Source organism: Tyto alba, unplaced genomic scaffold (assembly GCF_018691265.1).
Source record: "Tyto alba isolate M040663 unplaced genomic scaffold, T.alba_DEE_v4.0 Super-Scaffold_5, whole genome shotgun sequence".
In the NCBI taxonomy this organism is placed as follows: Eukaryota; Metazoa; Chordata; class Aves; order Strigiformes; family Tytonidae; genus Tyto; species Tyto alba.
The window spans coordinates 12,823,842-12,843,545 of NW_024881326.1; the positions used below are offsets into that span (position 1 = coordinate 12,823,842).

At 42.8% G+C, this 19,704-nt stretch overlaps 1 protein-coding gene across 1 annotated transcript in view; it reads left to right on the forward strand.

Annotated features, from left to right (window-relative positions):
- MSN (moesin) overlaps positions 1 to 16,634 on the forward strand; it is a 48,950-nt gene extending 32,316 nt beyond the window's left edge. The window contains exons 3-13 of the mRNA XM_032996004.2: positions 6,013 to 6,108; positions 6,649 to 6,923; positions 7,391 to 7,474; positions 7,825 to 7,971; positions 8,431 to 8,527; positions 9,487 to 9,650; positions 10,113 to 10,243; positions 10,921 to 11,081; positions 11,589 to 11,681; positions 12,110 to 12,343; positions 13,416 to 16,634. Coding sequence (XP_032851895.2) covers positions 6,013 to 6,108; positions 6,649 to 6,923; positions 7,391 to 7,474; positions 7,825 to 7,971; positions 8,431 to 8,527; positions 9,487 to 9,650; positions 10,113 to 10,243; positions 10,921 to 11,081; positions 11,589 to 11,681; positions 12,110 to 12,343; positions 13,416 to 13,580 — 1,647 coding nt within the window. The 3' untranslated portion in view covers positions 13,581 to 16,634. The remainder of the gene's footprint in view (positions 1 to 6,012; positions 6,109 to 6,648; positions 6,924 to 7,390; positions 7,475 to 7,824; positions 7,972 to 8,430; positions 8,528 to 9,486; positions 9,651 to 10,112; positions 10,244 to 10,920; positions 11,082 to 11,588; positions 11,682 to 12,109; positions 12,344 to 13,415) is intronic.
- Positions 16,635 to 19,704: the final 3,070 nt, after the last annotated feature.

Here is a 19,704-nt window from a genome sequence, read left to right on the forward strand (position 1 = left end):
TGCTAAGCATTACCGAGGTTTCTAGCTGCACAGCTATCTTGATGCACAGTGCTGGCTTTGTTCAGTAACATTTAGGCAGTATTTGTTTCTACCTGTTGTGTATAAAGATAGATAAATATACTCATTATGCCACACATAATTCTGATTTACTCTGAACAGCATACAGAAGACTTTTGGAAAGCTTGTATCTAGATAGTAGCTTCATGAGGAGGAACAGTTTGAGTCTAAAGTTCCATACTAATAACAGGTGAATGGGCTTGGGGTAGAAGTGTTCCTGTCTCCCTCTTTCCTGCTTGATTAAATTCCAAAGTGAATGTTTATAGTGACAGAACAGTGCATGCTTCATTGCTTTGCTGGAAATCGTATTCTGCCCCAAAGTAGCTGGCTGTAGAAATATCGAGCTGATACACTATGCAGTAACATCATAATTTATACTAGAGATCTTCCTATAACACCCCATCCCCATGGCTTGTAACTGTACAGCTTTACCTTAAATAGCTTAAGTTTGTGTGCATAAAAAAAACGTGGATTGAGACAGGATGACTGTACTGTCTGTCTTCTGCAGGTTTGCTTATGTACCTCTTGGTATCAGCTTCTGAACTCCAGCGCTTACTGACTCACTAGCAAGAACAGTAACTCTGCTCCCATTCCTCAGCTGCTAATGATTGATCGAAAGAGCAGCTTGAGGATGGGCCGTGTCTATCAGGGATGCTACTTATCCCACAGGTCTGCCTACTTCACGGGTACCTTGGAATACTGCTTTCCTGGGGATTCAGGGCAGAGGCACTGCAACAGTGATAGCTGCTTGTTTTCCTTCTTTAACTCTTAGTATCAGACTGAAGTGCAGTTGGACTGGAGACTAGTGTGTAGAACAAAGCATCGCTTTGCTTTGTATCTCCTACACATGAAAGATGAACTGGTAAAACTGCTTATTGCTGTGGATAGCTTTGAAGCTGTGTCCCTCCAATCTTTTTTCCTCTCAAACTTATTTTTTTTGGGGGGGAGGGCGGGGTGTAAGTTGATTCTGTCTAGAATCAGTGAGATTTTGGCCTGTTGGGTTGGAGGTGAGGGGGCCTAGCCTGTAACTTGGACAGGGAGAGAGGTAACTAACTCACTGAAGTGCTACACAGCTGGCTGGCAGTAAAGCTCTCACAGAAATGCCCTAGTTTAGTGGACACTGCATTTTACAGGCTACTTAGGCAGCCTGCATACAGACTAGTAAAAAAATCCTCAATTGCATTGACTTCTGCAGTATGAAAACATACTCCCTTCTTCCATGTCCCCCAGATGCTGTTTGAGGCAGCTTCTCAAATGCTTTGTTTCTGATCACTTCCGACCTTGGATCCTGCTGATGCCTTATTCTCTCATGACCCCCCCAGAGCCCCTTAGTCCTTCTAGTCTCTGGTAGAGAAGTCTTAGTTATCCGCTGTGCTGGGTCTGAGTGGTGAATGCAGTTGATGGGTGGGGATCTCCACCCATTTGATAATAGGCCTTACATCAGGATCTTTTTAACAATGAGTTGTGGTTGCTAAACTGTTCAGTCAGTACTTCCTTCCCCAACCTAAAATGAACTGTATTTCCCCAACTTCAGAACAGATTTGCTTCTTGGTGATGTGCTTAGTGCTTTCTGAGCCTGTAGCTGACCATGTAAACTTCGGTCCTTCCAATGTCAGCTTTTGGACATTGCAAAGTCCAGGACATGGTGACTTCAGCATGCTGCTCCAGAATAAGCATTTAGAATAACCAAAAGCACCTGATCTCAATAGATGTGATCTCTGACCAATTAAGAGCCATGAAGCCAAGTCACAGGCTAAGGAGAAATGTGACATTAGAAAAAACTTTAGTATCTGTCACTTCAGACTTGGAAAACATGTGGTTAACCTTCTCAAGAGGCTTTTCCTCAGTTTCCTGAGTTTGAGTTCAAAACTAAGCTTGTAATAGAAAAATGCACTTGGCTATGGGTTAAAATTGTAACAGTAAGCATCTCCCTGCTCACTCGAAAGCTAGTCACTGATGCTGTATTTTATGTTCAGCATTGAGCCTAATATGTAGTGCAGCATGGGAGTATTTTTTTTCTTTTTAATTAAGAATCCTACTGATTTCACTGAGACAGAGCTCTGAAGATTCTGAGTTCGTGTGTCTGTTTTGTGTATCTGCTGCAGTGAGATTAATGGTTTTGCAGAGTACCAGTTTGAGTTTCTTCTGTCATGGTTGCTAAAGCTTACAACACTGGCTGCCCAAATCCCTCTTGACTTTTGAGTAACTCTGGCTGAATTGAGCTGTGTTTGGAATAAAAGTGACTGATCTCTCATGGACTGTAAACTAAGCTTTGAGGAGGGAGATGGTAGAGAAGCCCCTTGGTAAAGTCCTACCTAGTAGTGTTTAAACACATAGGAAACTGGTCTGGAGCACTTGATCCAGTAGATGAAAGCAACTGAACTGAAAACTGACTATGGTAGTTTCATGGTAGAAAGCAGCAGGTCTCAGTGGCTCCTTCCTCCAGCAAACCCCAGAACTCTTGTCTGTATAATGAAGGCTTGTGGTTGAGTGATATGGAAATGTCTCAGATTTCACAGGAACACGTGGAAACTTACTGGCTTTTATAAAGCAGTAGTCCAGCAAAAATGGACTGCTTGTTGCTAAGGCAGTCAATGACAAACTAATAAGTTTAAAAACTTGATAATCTGTCATTTTGCATGTTCGCATTTTAGCACTCTGAAGGGGAAAATTAGAAATATATCCATTGGCTAAATGGAAGGGGAACAGTTGAATATTTATGGCTGTAGAGGGAGTCCATCTTGGGTGTTAAGTTAGGGTACCTGGAAGACCATGTTCTAAGTTGGTTTTGACTATGGCATATGAAACTGCAGGTGCAGCACCAGTTCATAGCTCCTTCAGCAAAGTTTGCTAACAGTTTTGTATCAGAAGTACTTGACATGCCTGTCATAGAAAGAGAGAGAGGACCAATTCATTTTTATCTAGCACAGCAGGTGAGATTTGAGACAGATTTGTGCTGCGGTATAGCCTGGGATGCTTTGACATTTGGCGCAGGAACTTGGTTTGAGTGGAGTGTCTTCTCTGCTTGCATGTTTTGATCTTGGCCCTGTGTAGATAGTGCTTTTATGCAGGATCTGCATTTGTTTCCCAGTCTGGTGGTGTATTTCCTGGGCTGAGAAGGAAGACAATCTTTGGTCATCATCTTGATGCTAAAACGTACATTTTAGAGGCTGCTTATGGCTCTCTTCCTTCATCTGTGAGGCAGCACTCAATGGCAAGAACATAGTTTGGAGGAATGTGTGAGTGCTGAGGGGAAGGATGGGGGTTGTCATGCAGGCCTGGAAAATGTGGAGTACGAAGTGAGAGAAAAGGTTACCTGGAAGACCTTGTGTTTCTTCTCTGAACAGAAGTAAAAAATTGTACTACTGTGTGCTTAGACTGTCTGCAGAAGGTGAAGTGAGAGTCACCAGAAATGCACATTTTGCCCTGAGGTGGTAGTGCTTACTAAGTGGGATTTTAAGCTAATTGTACTTGATGAAGAGCTTTGTCATAACTGGCCAAGGTATGGTGGGACAGTGGGGTTTTAAGGCTACCTGTCATCTGTTGCCAGTTGCAGAATAAGCCTTGTACTGCAGGCTAAACAAGACCCAAGGACTGACTTTATGTTCACTCTGGCATGAAAAAAGATGTCAGTCTCCAGATGAGAGTGTAAACTTTAGGTATTTCAGTACAGTGCTCTGTGTTAAACAGTACTCTCTTCTCCTGTCCTGTGTGCCAGCCCTTCTCCAGCCTCAGCCACTGCCAGTAACTGTTTACTTTTGGAACATATCATAGTTCATTAGGGCTCTGAATGCTGTACACCCCCAGACATAATTCGAGCTGCTAACTGCCAGCCAGACTCCTTGCAGCTTTCACAGCTTTCTACAAGCTGTTTCTTCATGCTTTTCCCCTTGCTAAATGAACTAAATAACCCGATAAAGCTGAGGTGGAAAGCAGGGAGGAGGACCATCTTCCCCCATTCCTCAATTCAGTAGCAGCTTAGGGGTGTGGTGGTGTGTGCTGTGCTGTCTCCCCTCTCTCCTCTGTCCAGTCCGTTGTTGTCACTGCTATTGCTGTGCAGACTTCTGTGGAATAAAAGTCCTTTGTGCAGGGCCTCAGTGTGATGCCTTTCAGTTCCTTGCTGGCAGTCCAGCTTGTTGAATTCCCAGGCCTAAGCTGCTGACAAATGGAAGTGAGGCAAGCAGACACATGCAGCAGAGGGAGGGAGCTTCCATCTCATTCAAATGTTAATGATGCCAAGAACAGAGCTTTCCCTAGGCTCTAGGACAGCCTTTCTTCCTCTCCTTGTACCACGTGTTTTCAATGCATATGGCAAACTCTGATTCTTCTCTGAAAATCTCTTTAGCAGTGTGCATCTTACAATGTGATATACACAAATGAAGGTTTCTGCCCCACATTCCCCTGTGTTTACAGGGGCTTTAGGCCAGCTCTCCAGTTGATACTTGAGCAAGAACAGGCTGAATAATTTAATGGACTCCGGTGGGATGAAGTATATATATTGCAGAACCTTGCGTAGGTTTTTGTCTCTGTGTGCTACTAACAGAAAGCCTCTGCTGAAAGGTCCCTTTGGTTTTTGGGCCTGAAGGGAACTGGTGCCATAATGCTGCTTTTGTAAGGCCAGAAATGTCTGATCCAGGCCCTAAAAAAAAAATCTAACTAGTAATATGTTTGCAGGGAACCTATGTCCTTGGTGTTGTATCTTGCCAAAGCTAGACACCACATCAGAACAGAGTGCATCCTTAGGATTCAACAAGGAAGTAATTTAAAAGGAAGTAGGTGTTTAGGGAGAAATCCTAAAACATAAGGTAATTCTGTACTGCCTTGTCTCAACTTACCTGGCAGGGGAGACACCATGATCCAGGTAGCTGGTTTTCCCAGGGCAAGGCTCATCCTCTGCTGTCCTGTTGTTGAGTCCCTCTGAAGGAGAGAAGCTGTAAAAAAGCTCAAGGGGTTCAAGGGGTGGGTGGTGTGTAAAAACAGCTTACAGTGTCAGACTTTACACAACACAGTGTACAGTGTTAAGATAAAGACAAGTGCCATCTTCTTTCTTCCTTGTCTAGTAATGAAGGTAACGGGTAAGCGCCTTGTTTGCTGATCTGAGAACAACTCCTGGGCATTCAGGAGAGATATGGGGGGACTTCAGTTTCAAGACCTGTTGTACCTTGTGGCATGTCCCAGATTTGCCAGGGCACAAAGCTGTGGCCTCAAGCTAGTGAACAGGCTTTACCAAGAAACTTCCCCCTTTTTACCAGCCGTAGCATTATACTACAGTAGTTTTGCCCCTCCACGAGGCTTTTGTCTCTTGTTACAGTATGCTCGTAAAGCCTTCTTAACTCTTACTTACATAGCACCGATGGTGTGCTAGGGAAATGACTAAGGGGAGAGCTTACATAGTGGTGTAGTTGATTTCTATGGTGCCTCTTTGTCCTGGCACAAGGGATAGCATATCGATTTACCCACTGCAGTATTCTTAATGGTGCCACTCATTAAAGAGATGCATGAAAGGCCTGTCCACAGCTATGGGTGGAGTAGGATACAAATCTTAAAATAGCACAGCCTAATCGGGCACAGCCTAGAGAAGTACATTTGCATAAGTGAGGGGTGTACCTGAAAATTGAGCTGTGTTGTAGATTCCTGGCAGCAATTACACTTGTCAGACCTGTCGCATAGTATTTTGGCTATACATGTTGCCTTATAAGTAGCTAAAGAAAATAGTGTCCCAGCTGTTGTTTATGAAATAGTAACAAGCCTTAGAGATGAGGGGGAGGGAAGTAGGCATGTCCCACTTAAGACCCTTCAGATGCTATATTGTCTATGTATGTGCACTGTAGCAATAGAGGCAGAATGCTAGGAACTGGTTGTCTCTGTTCATCTGAACTTACCTCTAACATGTTCTCTGTCACCAGTGAGATCTGCCCATCTGCCTGGGACTCTTGCTAATCATCTTTCTTCCAGGTCGTCAAGACAATTGGTCTAAGAGAGGTCTGGTTTTTTGGACTTCAGTATCAGGACACCAAAGGCTTCTCAACATGGCTGAAATTGAACAAAAAGGTATGTTTGCTCCAAGCTTTCACTTGTCCTGGGTTCCTTCCTCTTGGAGGGCAGGAACAAATTCAGTCTACTTCTGTCAGGGATCTGTCCTTGCCTCTCCACACACCTGAAGTACCACGAGTACACAAGATTAGTGAGTTGGTGTTACCTTCCTTCAGTCCACACACTCCCTTCCCAAGGTACAAGGAGTCATGGTGTCTGACCTGGTCCTCCTGCATCTAGTCCTGTTTGTTATCCAGACGTATTTGTTACCCTTCTCATTAACATGCTGATGTGGTGCTTAGGTGAGAATCTTGGCTGGGGAGAAGCTGGAAAGTAACTTACCTAGCACTGATCATAACTAGTGGCTTGTCATAAGTCCTGTGGGTAGAGGCGATGAAGTATTTATCAGTAAGGAATTTAAAATCCTTGCTTTTCTGCCCTCTGATTTCTGCATTGGAAAGGAATATTATTTTTCTAATGTATGCTAGTCTTCCTGTTCATAAACCTGCTCTCCTTCACTTGTCATATAGGCTATAAAATCTGATAACTCTTTTCCAGGTAACAGCACAGGATGTACGCAAAGAAAGCCCCCTACTTTTCAAATTCCGTGCCAAGTTCTACCCAGAGGATGTGGCAGAAGAGCTGATCCAGGACATCACGCAGCGCCTTTTCTTCCTTCAAGTGAAGGAGGCAATTCTGAATGATGACATTTATTGCCCTCCAGAAACAGCTGTCCTTCTGGCTTCTTATGCTGTCCAGTCAAAATATGGAGACTTCAACAAAGAGACGCACAAGTCTGGGTACCTTGCTAGTGACAAACTGCTCCCACAGAGGTACGTGAACCTGAGTAGTCTTAGACTTTCTTTGCCTTAAACAGTTTGGGAATTTTTTTGGGGGGGGGGAGGGGTGTGTGTGTATGTGTGTCTTGATTGGAATGTTCAGAATAAAATATAGCCTGGTGCCTCTCTGAGGATTTGGATTAGTATTCATTTAATTAAGAGCTTTAATCTTAAACATCTTATTGCTACTGAAGAAATTGTAATCAGAAGTAGTGGGAGAAGCTCCAAAAAAAAATGTAATGCTACAAGAAGCACAGCTGAATACACCTTGTCATTTGTCAGAAGTATGAATACTGACTAGTGTGTCTCTAGCCTTATAATAAAACTGTATTTCCTGGAATATTTTTGTAGGGGAACTGTGATGCCAGTGGAATATTTAATGAAGCATTAATCAAGAGTGATGTGACTGTGTGTGCATAAATGCAGTGGCTGTTCTCAAACATCCCATGTATTCTTTCTAGAGTTCTGGAGCAGCACAAGCTTAACAAGGACCAGTGGGAGGAGAGAATCCAGGTGTGGCATGAGGAACATCGAGGAATGATTAGGTAACTGATGCAGTGTGAAACTGCTGTATTTAAAGTAGTGTGATATATATCAGTGTGTAATGTATGAATGCATACAAAAATCTCTAGCTTGCTTCAGGATGAATTACCATTCTTCAGGTTATTTTACTCAGAGAAACTAGGCTCACATGCCTCTGCCCTTGGTAGTCCACATCATCTGGCTGTTCTTAGTAAAATAAAACTGAGTTTGCAGAGTTTGTTATCCACTATGGTGATGCTTGCAGCCTTTGTCATTTTGTTGCTGCTCTGGCCACGTAGGAAGAAAGCACTTTCTTGCTCTAGTGGCTTATAGACCCAAAAAGGAATATCTGCTTTCTTTTTGCACGCTGCAGAGAAGATGCTGTCTTGGAGTACCTGAAAATTGCACAGGATCTGGAAATGTATGGTGTGAACTACTTCAGTATTAAGAACAAGAAGGGATCTGAACTCTGGCTAGGTGTAGATGCTCTTGGACTCAACATTTATGAGCAGAATGACAGGTAATAAACCCCCTCTTCTCATCATTGCCTTCAGCTCCTTTCCAGTAGAAAGGCATTCAAAATTAATCTTTTCTGGAATTCAAGTATTTAAAGAAACTCTGCAGTTTCTCTATCATTCTTCACTGTGTTTTTGACACTGCCAGAATGATTGATTAAAATGTATTGCTTTGGACCAAACAAGACAAGAAATTGTCAAAACTTATCAAGCTAGTTTTACTTGTATCTGTAGTCTTCCTGCCACAGATACATTTCTGTTTTCCATTTTAAAAAAGTGGGATTGAAGAACTACTTGTTATGTTTGTAGTTAATTTGCATGACTAATTTTGTTTGCTGATTCTAGTCAACATAAGAGTACTGAAATATGAGAGCAGATTTGGTAGAATTTTGAGCTTTAAGTTGTAAGTCAAGAATTTGGAATGACTTCAGGCTCTTACTTCCTTTTGCTTTCCATTTCTGCAGGCTAACACCGAAAATTGGATTCCCTTGGAGTGAGATCAGAAATATCTCATTCAATGACAAGAAATTTGTTATCAAGCCTATTGACAAGAAAGCACCAGTAAGAAGCAATGTTCAAATCAAACTTTTGTCGTCTTAGCTGATTTTTTTTTTACTGCACACAATCTTTTCATCAATAATGTCAATGCTGACTTAAGCAGTAGAAATCTGTTCAGTATCACCTTAAGCTGTTCAAAATCAGTGTCAGGGAGAAGCTCTTTGCTTAGAGTTTCTGGTTCTCCTAAGACTGTTCAGATAGTCTGATAATACAAATAGGGACCTCAGGCACCTGTGTTAACTGTGAGTGCTTCATTTGCTACCTGTTGGCTTTAGTGGTGTGTGGTGTGGTCTTCTGTAGTTCTTTACCTTACTTGAAGCTGAAGGTTCAGGTCATTTTGTACAGTATGCTGGGAGGGTTTTCCTCTTGAAAATTTATAATGAATGTAATTGGTTTCATCTTTAAGGCTTATTAATTTCCTGTGTCAGCTGACACCTTTTGTTCTTCAGGTCATTCTTGTTGCATTGCTGCTTGGAAGCATTTTCCTGCTGTTGTTGCTCCTTTTTAACAGAACAAAGTTATTTTTCCATTGGACATAAGGTTTAACACCCTTTCTGGCATAAGACAAAACATTATACTTGATGTGGCTGGCCAGACTATTGCATTAAATAACTAAGTGGGAAGAAAGGTGGGAGAAGTCTTCATCTCAGTGTGCCTAATAAACCAGCCTCGATGGTGTTCCTAATGAAACAGTGAAGCTAAGCTGCTGTGTACTGTGTGCTAGGGATACTTCACAATGAAACCCAGCACACCGTAAGAACCAGTTGGGCACTTCTGCCCTGTGTTTATTTGTCGGGTTGAAATTCATTGTTGAAAGATAGGTGTGTCTCTACCACCACCGATGAATTAGACACTGTTAAGCTAGCTAGCAGTTCTAGAAAGCTTAGGGTCTTGGTGCGTATTGCATATGCAGGGGGCTGCTTATGCTGAAAGGTCCAATGCTGCCTTTTTCTTGTCCCAAGGACTTTGTATTCTATGCCCCTCGGTTACGGATTAACAAACGAATCCTGGCACTTTGCATGGGGAACCATGAGCTCTACATGCGGAGACGTAAACCGGATACCATTGAGGTGCAGCAGATGAAAGCACAGGCTCGGGAAGAGAAGCATCAGAAACAGATGGAGAGGTTGGTAGGGTTCTGAGTAACCTGGACTTTGTCAATCGCTGTACAATAGCATCATGTGCTAGATAAATTGCGGTAGCCCTGTAAATCTGCTTGAGCCAAAAATATAGCAGATTGCTTTCTGCTTCAGTAGATTTAATGGGATGATGGAAATGGCACTCATCACAAATGTGGCCCACCATCACTTCCTTAGAGGTAAAATTTTGTCTGTCTATTTGATGAGACTAGTATGGATTTTGGTATAAGGAGATTCCCCTTATAACACTGCTCTTATGAACTTACCATTGAGATGAATGCCAGCAGAGCTTTTTCTTTTGGCACTTCTATAAAGGGGGATATCTGAAGTAAAACTCATCAGTAGAGTGCTGTAGAGCACTTATCTTGTGTGCATGACTTCACTAGAAAGCGCTCCAATCAGAGTGGTTATTAATTTGAAATTGCATTATGACTTCCCCCTCACCCCAGAGCCCTGCTGGAGAATGAGAAGAAGAAGAGGGAGTTGGCAGAAAAGGAGAAGGAGAAGATTGAACGTGAGAAGGAGGAGCTAATGGAGAGACTGAAGCAAATTGAGGAGCAAACCAAGAAAGCTCAGCAAGGTAATATGAAATGTTCCGGTATTTCCCTAGACGCTTAGTCTGAGTGAGAAGGGTTCAACAGTAAAGCTGTGAGCACCTCTGAGCCATTTGGCTCTCTATTATTCTGTGCTAACTGGTTTTAGGGCCATGGTTTAGCCTTCTGAAGCTGAATGTAAGCCCTCCATATGCAGCTGCTGAAATAGGACTTGCATTAAAGAGATGGGTGGCAGCCAAGATGCCCCTCTGGCAGCAAGAGTTTCTTGCAGTTGTTCATGTGCTGGCTGGAAGCTTTATCCCAGCAAATCTGTAGAGGAAGCAGTCAAGAAGTGTAGCAGGGGTCACACTAGCCAGTTCTCTCGTGTGATTGCTATCTAATTGCTTGGCCAGTGTTACAGTGTGGTGTTGCCCGAGCAAAATGCTGTATGCTTCTCTGCCTTTAAGGATGTGATTTTGGGTTAGGTACTTCCCCACAAATCAGTCAGGCAAGTAGTCTCTTGGCTTGGAACAGGCCTGGCTCTTAGTCTTCTAGCTCCAGTCACAATGTGAAGGAGAGGAAAGGGCACAGTGGCTTGCATCTCTCCTTTACCTGTCCCTGTGAAGGGAAAACCTCATGCAGAATGTAGGTGTGAGGGTACCTTCCTCTTCTCCTGACATTCTTTACTTGATCTCTCTTCAAATGTGCTCCCCTATTCTTTCAGAACTGGAAGAACAGACCCGCAGAGCTATGGAGCTGGAACAGGAGAGAAAACGAGCTCAGGAGGAAGCAGAGAAACTGGCTAAAGAACGTAGAGAAGCAGAAGAGGCAAAGGAGGCCCTGTTGAAAGCATCCCATGATCAGCAAAAGACCCAGGAACAGCTGGTAAGTGGGTGGCTGAAAATTGGATAGGAAAAGTAGTGACAGGGTAGGTAGGCATATAAGCTCTTGAAGCAAACCAGGCTATGAATATAGTGAGGAAGCATAATTTGGTTCTTTAATTTTTAGCCTCAAGCAGATGAACTTTTACCTAAATACAAGTGTATTTGTACAGTAGGTCTGGATTGTTGTGCTTTTTGCCGTTGTTTTTTTTTTTTTTTTTTTTCCTCTATGATGCTGAGAACAGAGTGTAGATCTTGCTAATTGCTTACCCTGGTTTGGATTCAAATAATTGAGTTCTGTATCTTTCTTTGGAGGATGAAAAGGGAAAAAAAAAACAAACCAAAACTTGGCTTCCTTTTCCCTTGCATCATGTTGATATCAGTGGGACTGAAGTTTACAGGAAAGCTTTCTCCTTACCAAAAAGATGTTAGAGATACTGTTTTTATTTAGGAAATTCTTCATTTAGCAAATATTTTGCTTTTGTCCCTGCTAAAAGCCTTTTGTTTGCAGGCTGCTGAGATGGCAGAACTCACATCTAGGATCATGCAGCTGGAGCTGGCCAGGCAGAAGAAAGAGAGTGAGGCCCAGGAGTGGCAACAGAAGGTAAAGCAGAATCTGTGCAAATGGCAGTACTTCTTATGGAGCTGCTCTTTGTTCTGTGTTGTGATCTAATCTATTGCACTAGATACCACACTAGACTGAATGTCTGCAAGCTTGAGGCAGTTGTAAATACCCGGCTTAGCATTCTTGCTGGAATGAGTGCCATATTCTAACTCCATGTAGAAATGTTTTGACTTACTAGGCCTATAGCCCATTTTCCATGAATTACAACCATTCTTCAAATCTCTAAAGTGTTAGCCAGCAGAAAGTTCTGCAAATGATTGTGGCTGATTAGCTTTGGAACATACCACTTAAGTGTACAAGAGGTGCAAGGTTTCCTGTAATAAGCATTGAGTAGTGCTTCTGTGCATTTCTGCAGGAAGTCTCACTCAAGTTTATGTTGACTAACTCACTGGTATGCCCTACTGCAGGCACAGATGGTTCAGGAGGACCTAGAAAAGACCAAAGAGGAGTTGAAGACTGCCATGAGCACCCCTCACGTCACTGAGCCCATGCACTCTGAGAATGAGCATGATGATGAGCAGGATGAGAATGCAGCAGAAGCCAGTGCTGAGCTCCGATCAGAGGCCACCATCAAGGACCGCAGTGAGGAGCAGCGTACCACTGAAGCAGAGAAGAATGAACGGGTCCAGAAACACTTGAAGGTAAGAAGTTGGCAGCAGAGAGGCTGTGTGTCTGGGTGCTGCTTCTATTCTCACTGTTAATTGGAGGTGGGAGATATTACTGGTATTTAAAAAAAAAAAAAAAAAAAACAACCAAAAACAAACCAAACAGGTGGGGGGGGGGAAGGAAAGAAGGGTGATCACAATCTTGCCAAATAGCTTCTTAACCACTGAGCAGAGTGGGTGAAGACAAGCACATCTTGTCTTCTGGCACTTCCATTTCGCTGGAAGTAGTGAAGTATTTTCAAGTAGTGCCAAAAAGCAGCATCTGTCAGACGTAGTGCACTTTTGTGAACCTCGCCAGCCATCTGACAGCTGTTCATATTCCTGGCTGTAGTGAATTGGAGAACTTGGTCCAGCTCCTATCAAGCAGCTGTCGGTAACTGTCTTGTCTGGCTGCATTGCATTGCAGAACCCTGAGAGCAGCATGCTAGGGCTCAGCATGGAGGGAGCAGTGCTATACCACCACCTCATAAGGAACTCCAGTGTTCTGGTGTTGACTCTTTCCAAGCATTTTGTTACACTGCCTGCTAGCTGATCTGACTTGCATCAGGCTTTGCTTGTTCTGTATCATGCTGCAACGGTTATGCATAGGGACAGTGACAGAGGTGTACTTCTGCAGCAAGTTTCTTTTGTGGTAGGAGTAATTGCTTAAATTTTGCAAGAAGTTTCTGTTGTCGTTGGGGATCTCTCCACTTGATTCTTCTTCTGAAGTACTTTGGAGACAATGTCTTACTGTGCTAGACAAAGATAAATAGGGTGATGGAGTGCCTGATGTTTTCTACCTTCCCTACCTTAGGGAAAAACACTAACTTCCACAGAACCAAAAAATTGTTTAGGTTGGAAGGAACCTCTTAAGATTATCTAGTCCTACTTCCTTGCTCAATCAGGATCAGCTAGAGCAGGTTGCTCAGAACTGTAAACATTTAGGCTTATCTGTTTCCTGTCTCCATGGATATTGACTCTTGAGGAGGATCAGCAAGGAACCTCCTTGTCCAGCTTTGAGTCTCTGGTACGTGCTAACCCATTGCTATCTGTTTCACCTTCTCTGAAGGCTCTTTCCTCGGAGCTGGCAAATGCTCGGGATGAAACCAAGAAGACAACCAATGATATGATCCATGCTGAGAACATGCGCCTAGGCCGAGACAAGTACAAGACCCTCCGCCAGATTCGGCAGGGCAACACCAAGCAGCGTATTGATGAGTTTGAGTCCATGTAAACTCTCCCCTGCACCTGCTGCCCTGCACTCTCTTCTCCCCTCTTTCCCATCCTCTCCCGTCATTCACTCATAATCGTGCTACGCTGGAACCACTACAGAAGAGTGACCATGGTCTTATTTATCGAGTTTTGGGCAAATGCTGGAGTTAAGCAACAGAAGAAAGAACAGTAGTCATCTTCCTGGGGTGGCATGGGAAAGCAAACATTTATTGGAGCAAATCTGAAATTGTTTGGCTTTTGGGTAAAGTCTCACTGCATTTGGTTTTGTATTGCTTACCGAAGTGGCTGTGTTGCTGTCCTCTCCCGCTGGGTGGGGAGGCCAGCAGATACTTTTGCTGAGTTACATACAGTAAAGTGCTAAGTTTGACACTGTGCCTTCCTACTAACTTGTTCAAGCTTCAGTATTAAGCTTAGTAGCCAGGGTCTGAATTTCTGACTTAAATACAGGATCTGAATCATGTAGTTGAGAAGGGGAGGATGGAGCTTAGGAAGAAAGGTTGGAGGTAGAATATGGACTTTCCTTCTAAAAGACCAAAGCTTTTGTCCTTCAAACATAAGCAGACCAAACAGATTCTGTGGCGTTCCTGCTGATTTTACCTTTTGTTTAATGATGGAACTTTGAATTTCCTAATTATTAGGAGGCCTTTGAAATATTTCCACTGATGCAGTGTGGTTTGGAGTCTTGAATTTCCTGCTTTCCAGAAGTTTTGACTCTGGTAAATTGCTTTGTTCACTATCATTTGTCTGACTTGAATGTAACCAGTGAGGCAGAGATAGCTAAAGAACACTGTCTGCCTTTTTGGGTTTGCCAATGGAAGCCTAAAGGGGTAAGTAGAAATGTAAAAAGACTAAAAATTCTTGTAGCTGTGCATTCCCTTGCTGACCCAGTACATTTCTAGTCATGTGAATAGGATTTCAGGTTTTTCCATAAGAGGCCTTTTTAGCACATAGTCATTGGTGCCTTATGACTGTGTATAGATCTACTGTAGCGCAGATGTCTTCGGCTTAAACGAGATGCAATCATAAGAAGTGATCATCAGCTGGGGACCAAAACTACTTTTGTATCTGGGTCATATACAAGACTGTGTCTATCTTCCTGGCTTCAAGCTGCATTTGAGGGGAGAGGATCCTGAGATATTTGTCCAATTGCTGCCTTAATACTCACTAATGTTCTGCCAGATCCCTGGCTGAAATGCTTTTCCTTTTCCAGAAGGATGCTTTGCCCCTTTGTAGCTTTGAGAACAGAAGGCTCTGTCTCTTAGAAATGGGACACTAGTGGTTGTGAGACTGGTCCTGAGAGCCATTTGTACCAGTTGTTGTAGTACCCACCACCTCCTGTCTTCCAAGCTATCCATGCTGTAGCTACCCAGAATCCTTCCTTCCATTACTGGGGAGGAAACAGCCGTGCATGCTCAGGGTTGAATTGGATTTTGCCTTGATCCTTCATAGAAGGAACAGTTAACTTTCAGAAGAGGCCTCTTAAAAATGGATTCCACCTGCAATGGAGTCCTCCTTTGCTTTGCCCTTCTTGGATTAGCCTGTCCCTATAGGAAATCATCGGGCTAGCCTGTGATTTATTTTCTTGCCTAGCATGATCCTAAATCTTGTGACTTTCTCAGTTTTGTGGATTCCCCCTCTGTATGGTATTACTGTTAATGGTGATAGAAGGAAAACATCTGAATGCTAGAGCATTTTCAACTCCCTGCTCTATGGGAAGGGTAAAGGGGAACTGTGCCAAAAAGAAATGTTCATGATAGTGTTAATAAACTGCAGTATTTCCCCAAGAATTCCTTGGGCTGCTAGAAACAATCTTACCAGTAATGTATTACATTTTTTGGAAGCAATAGATGTCTGTGTGGAGATCCACACAAATATCAACCAACCTCTATTAGGAGCATAGCTTACCATGTTGCTTGTAAATACCCAGATAAATCATGTGGGAGCCCCCTTCTCTCCCCTGGGTACAGCATGCTTTTGGGGGATACACAACATGGTAAGCTTTTGGTTGGCCAAAACACATGCCTCAGTACTTTGAAAGTCACAAATGAAAGATTGCAGTTAAATTTGTCAGAACTGATTTTTGTATTTCTATACTGAAGGGTTATTGGCACTGGCTCTATTTGAGTCTCATTACTGAGGGAACGGACAACTTTACACTTCTGTTTTGGTGCTTTAAAGCTGGTTCTCAGCACTCCTGCTCTGTCCATGGCAACTATTGATGCATTTGGGGGGAGAAAAGCCTTTATTACATTTTAACAATTTCCTAACAAGCTGATGTATGGTGCCTGGAATACATGTTCAAATAACAAACCAGTAAACCTTTTCTGCTTTGATGGGTCACACAACACTGCTGAGCTCATGTATTATGATGCTGGCATGACTTCTGTTTATAGGGTTTTTTAATCGTTCTAATTCCAAATGGTCCAATATAGGAATAGAACGGCTTGTGCCAGTGAGTCCACCTAACTCTTTGTAGTTGTTTCAGCCCTGCCTTCTTAACCAGTATTATATTCCAGTGGTATCTAATGATATTTGATTTCAATACTTCTAGCTATGCACAATTAGAAAATATTAGTCATGGGATAGAGGATATGTTTATGGTTCTCCTTCCCTTGGAAATGTATACTGTATTGTAAAGAAATGATATTTTACAAGAAAACTAATGTAAGAAGCTTTCAGTATTATGGTGAGATTTGTAGACACATTTTTTATTTGTTAGAATACAGTGAATTGTTCTTCTTCCTCTCCATATTCCAGTTTAATTGGATAACTACTCCTCTTGGGGGTGGGGGAAGTACTTTATCAAATGTTTGCTTGGCTTGTTTTTTCTTGTTTTATTTTTTGTTGCTGTAAATTATGTTGAGGTTTTTGACCAGTCTTTTTACTGGATTATAATAAAACATCAATTCCTTTAAGATTGTGGAGTAATTCATGGGTCCATGTGCTTATCTGCAGAGAGAACCTTGATATTAAGGCATTTTTTTCCTGTTTGGAGGAGTTGTTAAAATCCATACCCTGTTCTTCCTAAAGTGCCAATAAAGTTCAGAGACATTCAGCAGATGGTGTCTGGCTGGTTACTTACGGTTGCATTGAGTCTTGTGCTGTGTCTCCAAGCTCAGCAGGTCTGCCATGTATTTCCCAAGAGGTTAGCCTTGAAGCACTCTCATAAATAAGGAGATATAACTTGCATCCTGAAAAGCAACTGCTTGAATAACATCCCTTTCCCCCTCTCCAGCCCTCCAAGCTATCTGACTGGAGCCAGTACTGGAATTCACGTTTCTTTGTGGAGACACAGAGTATAAATTTGTACCATGCTTAACTTGCGAATGGCCCAGTCAAAAAGAGGAGGAGGAGCTGCTGTTGGAACTTGCCACTGGTGAGTGCCTGCTGTGCCATGCCCAGGCCCATGTGCATCTGCAGCCAGGTTAGTGTGCAGAGGGTGGCCTCTGCTGCTGCCTGCCCCTGGCACACTGCCCTGACCCTGTATGGGGGATTTCAACCCACTTTTTGTGGCTTCCTTGCTGTGGCTGTGTCTACTTGCATTCCCTGAGGTCTCAGGACTGGGTCCAGTGATAGAAGAGCATGGCTACTTCCACCTTTCCGCTAATGAACTGTGTGGTTTTTGTTTGGAGCTGCTTTCCATGTGGTTGTGAAGAGGGGCTTTGTAGAACCTCTGCCTCATGGTTGCCGCGCTGCAGAACAGGGCAGAGATTTCATCAGAACGTGTTAGTGCTCAGAGTCCTGGTGCCAGGGGAGAAACCTGAACTTGTCTATAAACAAAATGCAACGTGTGGAGCAATGGAGATTTCTGCAGTCCCTACCAGGAGTGGCACAGATCCAGTTTCCACAGGTGGGTCTGTCTTGTTCCTTCCTTCTAGGATTGCAAAAACCTGAGCACCACTGGAGGAATTGCATGTCTGCTTCAACACTACTGCAGCCATCAGGTGAAGGTTGCAGTGATCTGGGAAGGTTGCTCTCACAAATGGGGTTCTTGCTGCTTTTCTTACCCTTGCTTCTTGACAGACAATACCTTTCAGTTTGTGCTTAAATTTCTGGAGTCTCTGAGGACTCTGTGCCTGCAGTCAGATTACTGTTCTGCATGAGTGGCATAGCTTTCATGGCATTCCCTTGCCTGTATCCCTGGAGACTTAATAGGTTTAATAATTCTCCGGTTAGGTATATCTATATTCAGTTTGTCTTTGAAGAAATTAAGTGCAAAGCATTAATGGTTGAAGGTGGCTTCTGTGCAGGACCGTGTAGTGTGGAGAAAAAAAGGAAATCTGAAACACCTGATTGTTCTAATCTGTTGCTTGAAGCACCTGATCGTTCTAATCTGTTGGAAGGCATTTTGTAGTTCAGAATGAAACTTATATTTAACTTCTAGTTTGTGTAGACAGATTTTGCTGGATTTGCTATTGTCTGTGATACATTTCAGATCCAGTTTAGGCTACACCTACAAGTGTTAGGGGCCCAGATGCTTTTTTTTCTGTGAGAGATGAGCAGAATGGAGCATAAAAGGCTCTCAGAAGAGCTGGGGACCAGAAACAGTGTCTTTTTGCAGGTTTTGGAATGTGGCTTTATTAAGTAGTTCAGTTTACTAAGAGCTCTAAAGAAAAGCCGAAGTAACTCTGTGGAGTCAAGTTTCATTGAGATAAATCTGTCTGGACCAATGCATTTGGCCTAGGATACTTTGCCTTCCTAGTCAGTCAGTGCAACTGTAGAAATAAGGCTGTAATTGCTTTTGCCTTCTCTTGTTTTCACTTTCTAAGGCAGGGAATTGCAAGGGGATGGTCTCCAAATTCTGCTTTGTTTTGCTGTAGATAAGTCTAGTAGGGACTTCAATAGGTAGGTGACAAGCTTAGTGGTTGGTTGCTCAGGCTAATACATTTGGAGGGGAGCATGGGCACTTTTTAAGTGACCTGGTGTGAGATTCTCAGTGAACAGATGAGCAGGCTTGGTAGCTTTCCATCACTTCCTTTTTTTTCTTCTGTGATGGACAATAATAGAATGTGAACACCATCTGGTGCCACACTTAACAGTTCAGGTCAATTTGTCTAGAATACTATTAGTTACTATGTCAGTTTAGTAAGGGAACTAGATTAGATTTTGCTCTCTACTCATCAGGATAGGACTCTGCCTTTCAACATCACTATACTTTTGAAATCTGTTTTGGGTCGATAGTCGCTGAGATATTGAACAAAGCTTGTTCCCCCCTTTCTTATGTTATCTGGTCATAGAAGCTGCCAGGTTCTGGCTTTAACCTTGCTTCAGACTTGGTGCATCATGCTGCAGTAGTTCTCTGTTAAGTAGCTGCATCTAGTACCTCTTTTCCAACATCTTGCAAAGCTTGATAATGCAATATGCAGGGTAAAGTATGATAATCATACAGTTATACAGCAGCTGTTTGAACACCTATGAACAGACTATATCCCCAATGAGAAAGCAGAGAATAACTGAAGTATTGCTTGTTTGTCCTGTACAATCAGTGTGACTGTTCTGCAAGAGTGCCAGCTTTGCAGCTATACATAACTCAGTCTTGGGCATACAGTCTAATTATCTTATACCAGTGTGTAATTGGAGCATATGACAACTGGCAGAGAACAGTGGAATTCATCTGTGACTGATGACAACTCATAACTGCTACATACCTTTACACAAGTTGATTCCACATGTGATGTTAATATCTCTCTTGCAGAAAAATTAACTTACCTGTAAGAAAAAGAATCTGGGCCTCAATGCATTAAATGTTAGGCTGAGGCTGGCTTGTGTCTTGCATGTCTGCTGTTCTAATTTAAGTGCAGTTGGTGGACAAGGGTGTGCAGGCCCTTATGACTGAACAATGCCTAAATGAACACCTGGTGCCTAGTGAGGAGTCTCTAAAAGTTACTAGAAATATTAAGATTGACTTTCTCAGGGTGGATGGCAGGATGAAGTAGGTATAGGGAAGACTGGAGGAAAGAATGAGGAGGAAACATTAAGGAAAGAGTAGTGCTGAGACTGTAAAAAGGAATATTGGTTGTTCCTGGAAGGAACTGTACCTTTAACTTCTGTTAAGAATATACTTGCTCTGAGCAGATGTTAGTACCATTGGTACAGCTTTCAAGTGAGCAGAGCTAGTTGGAAAA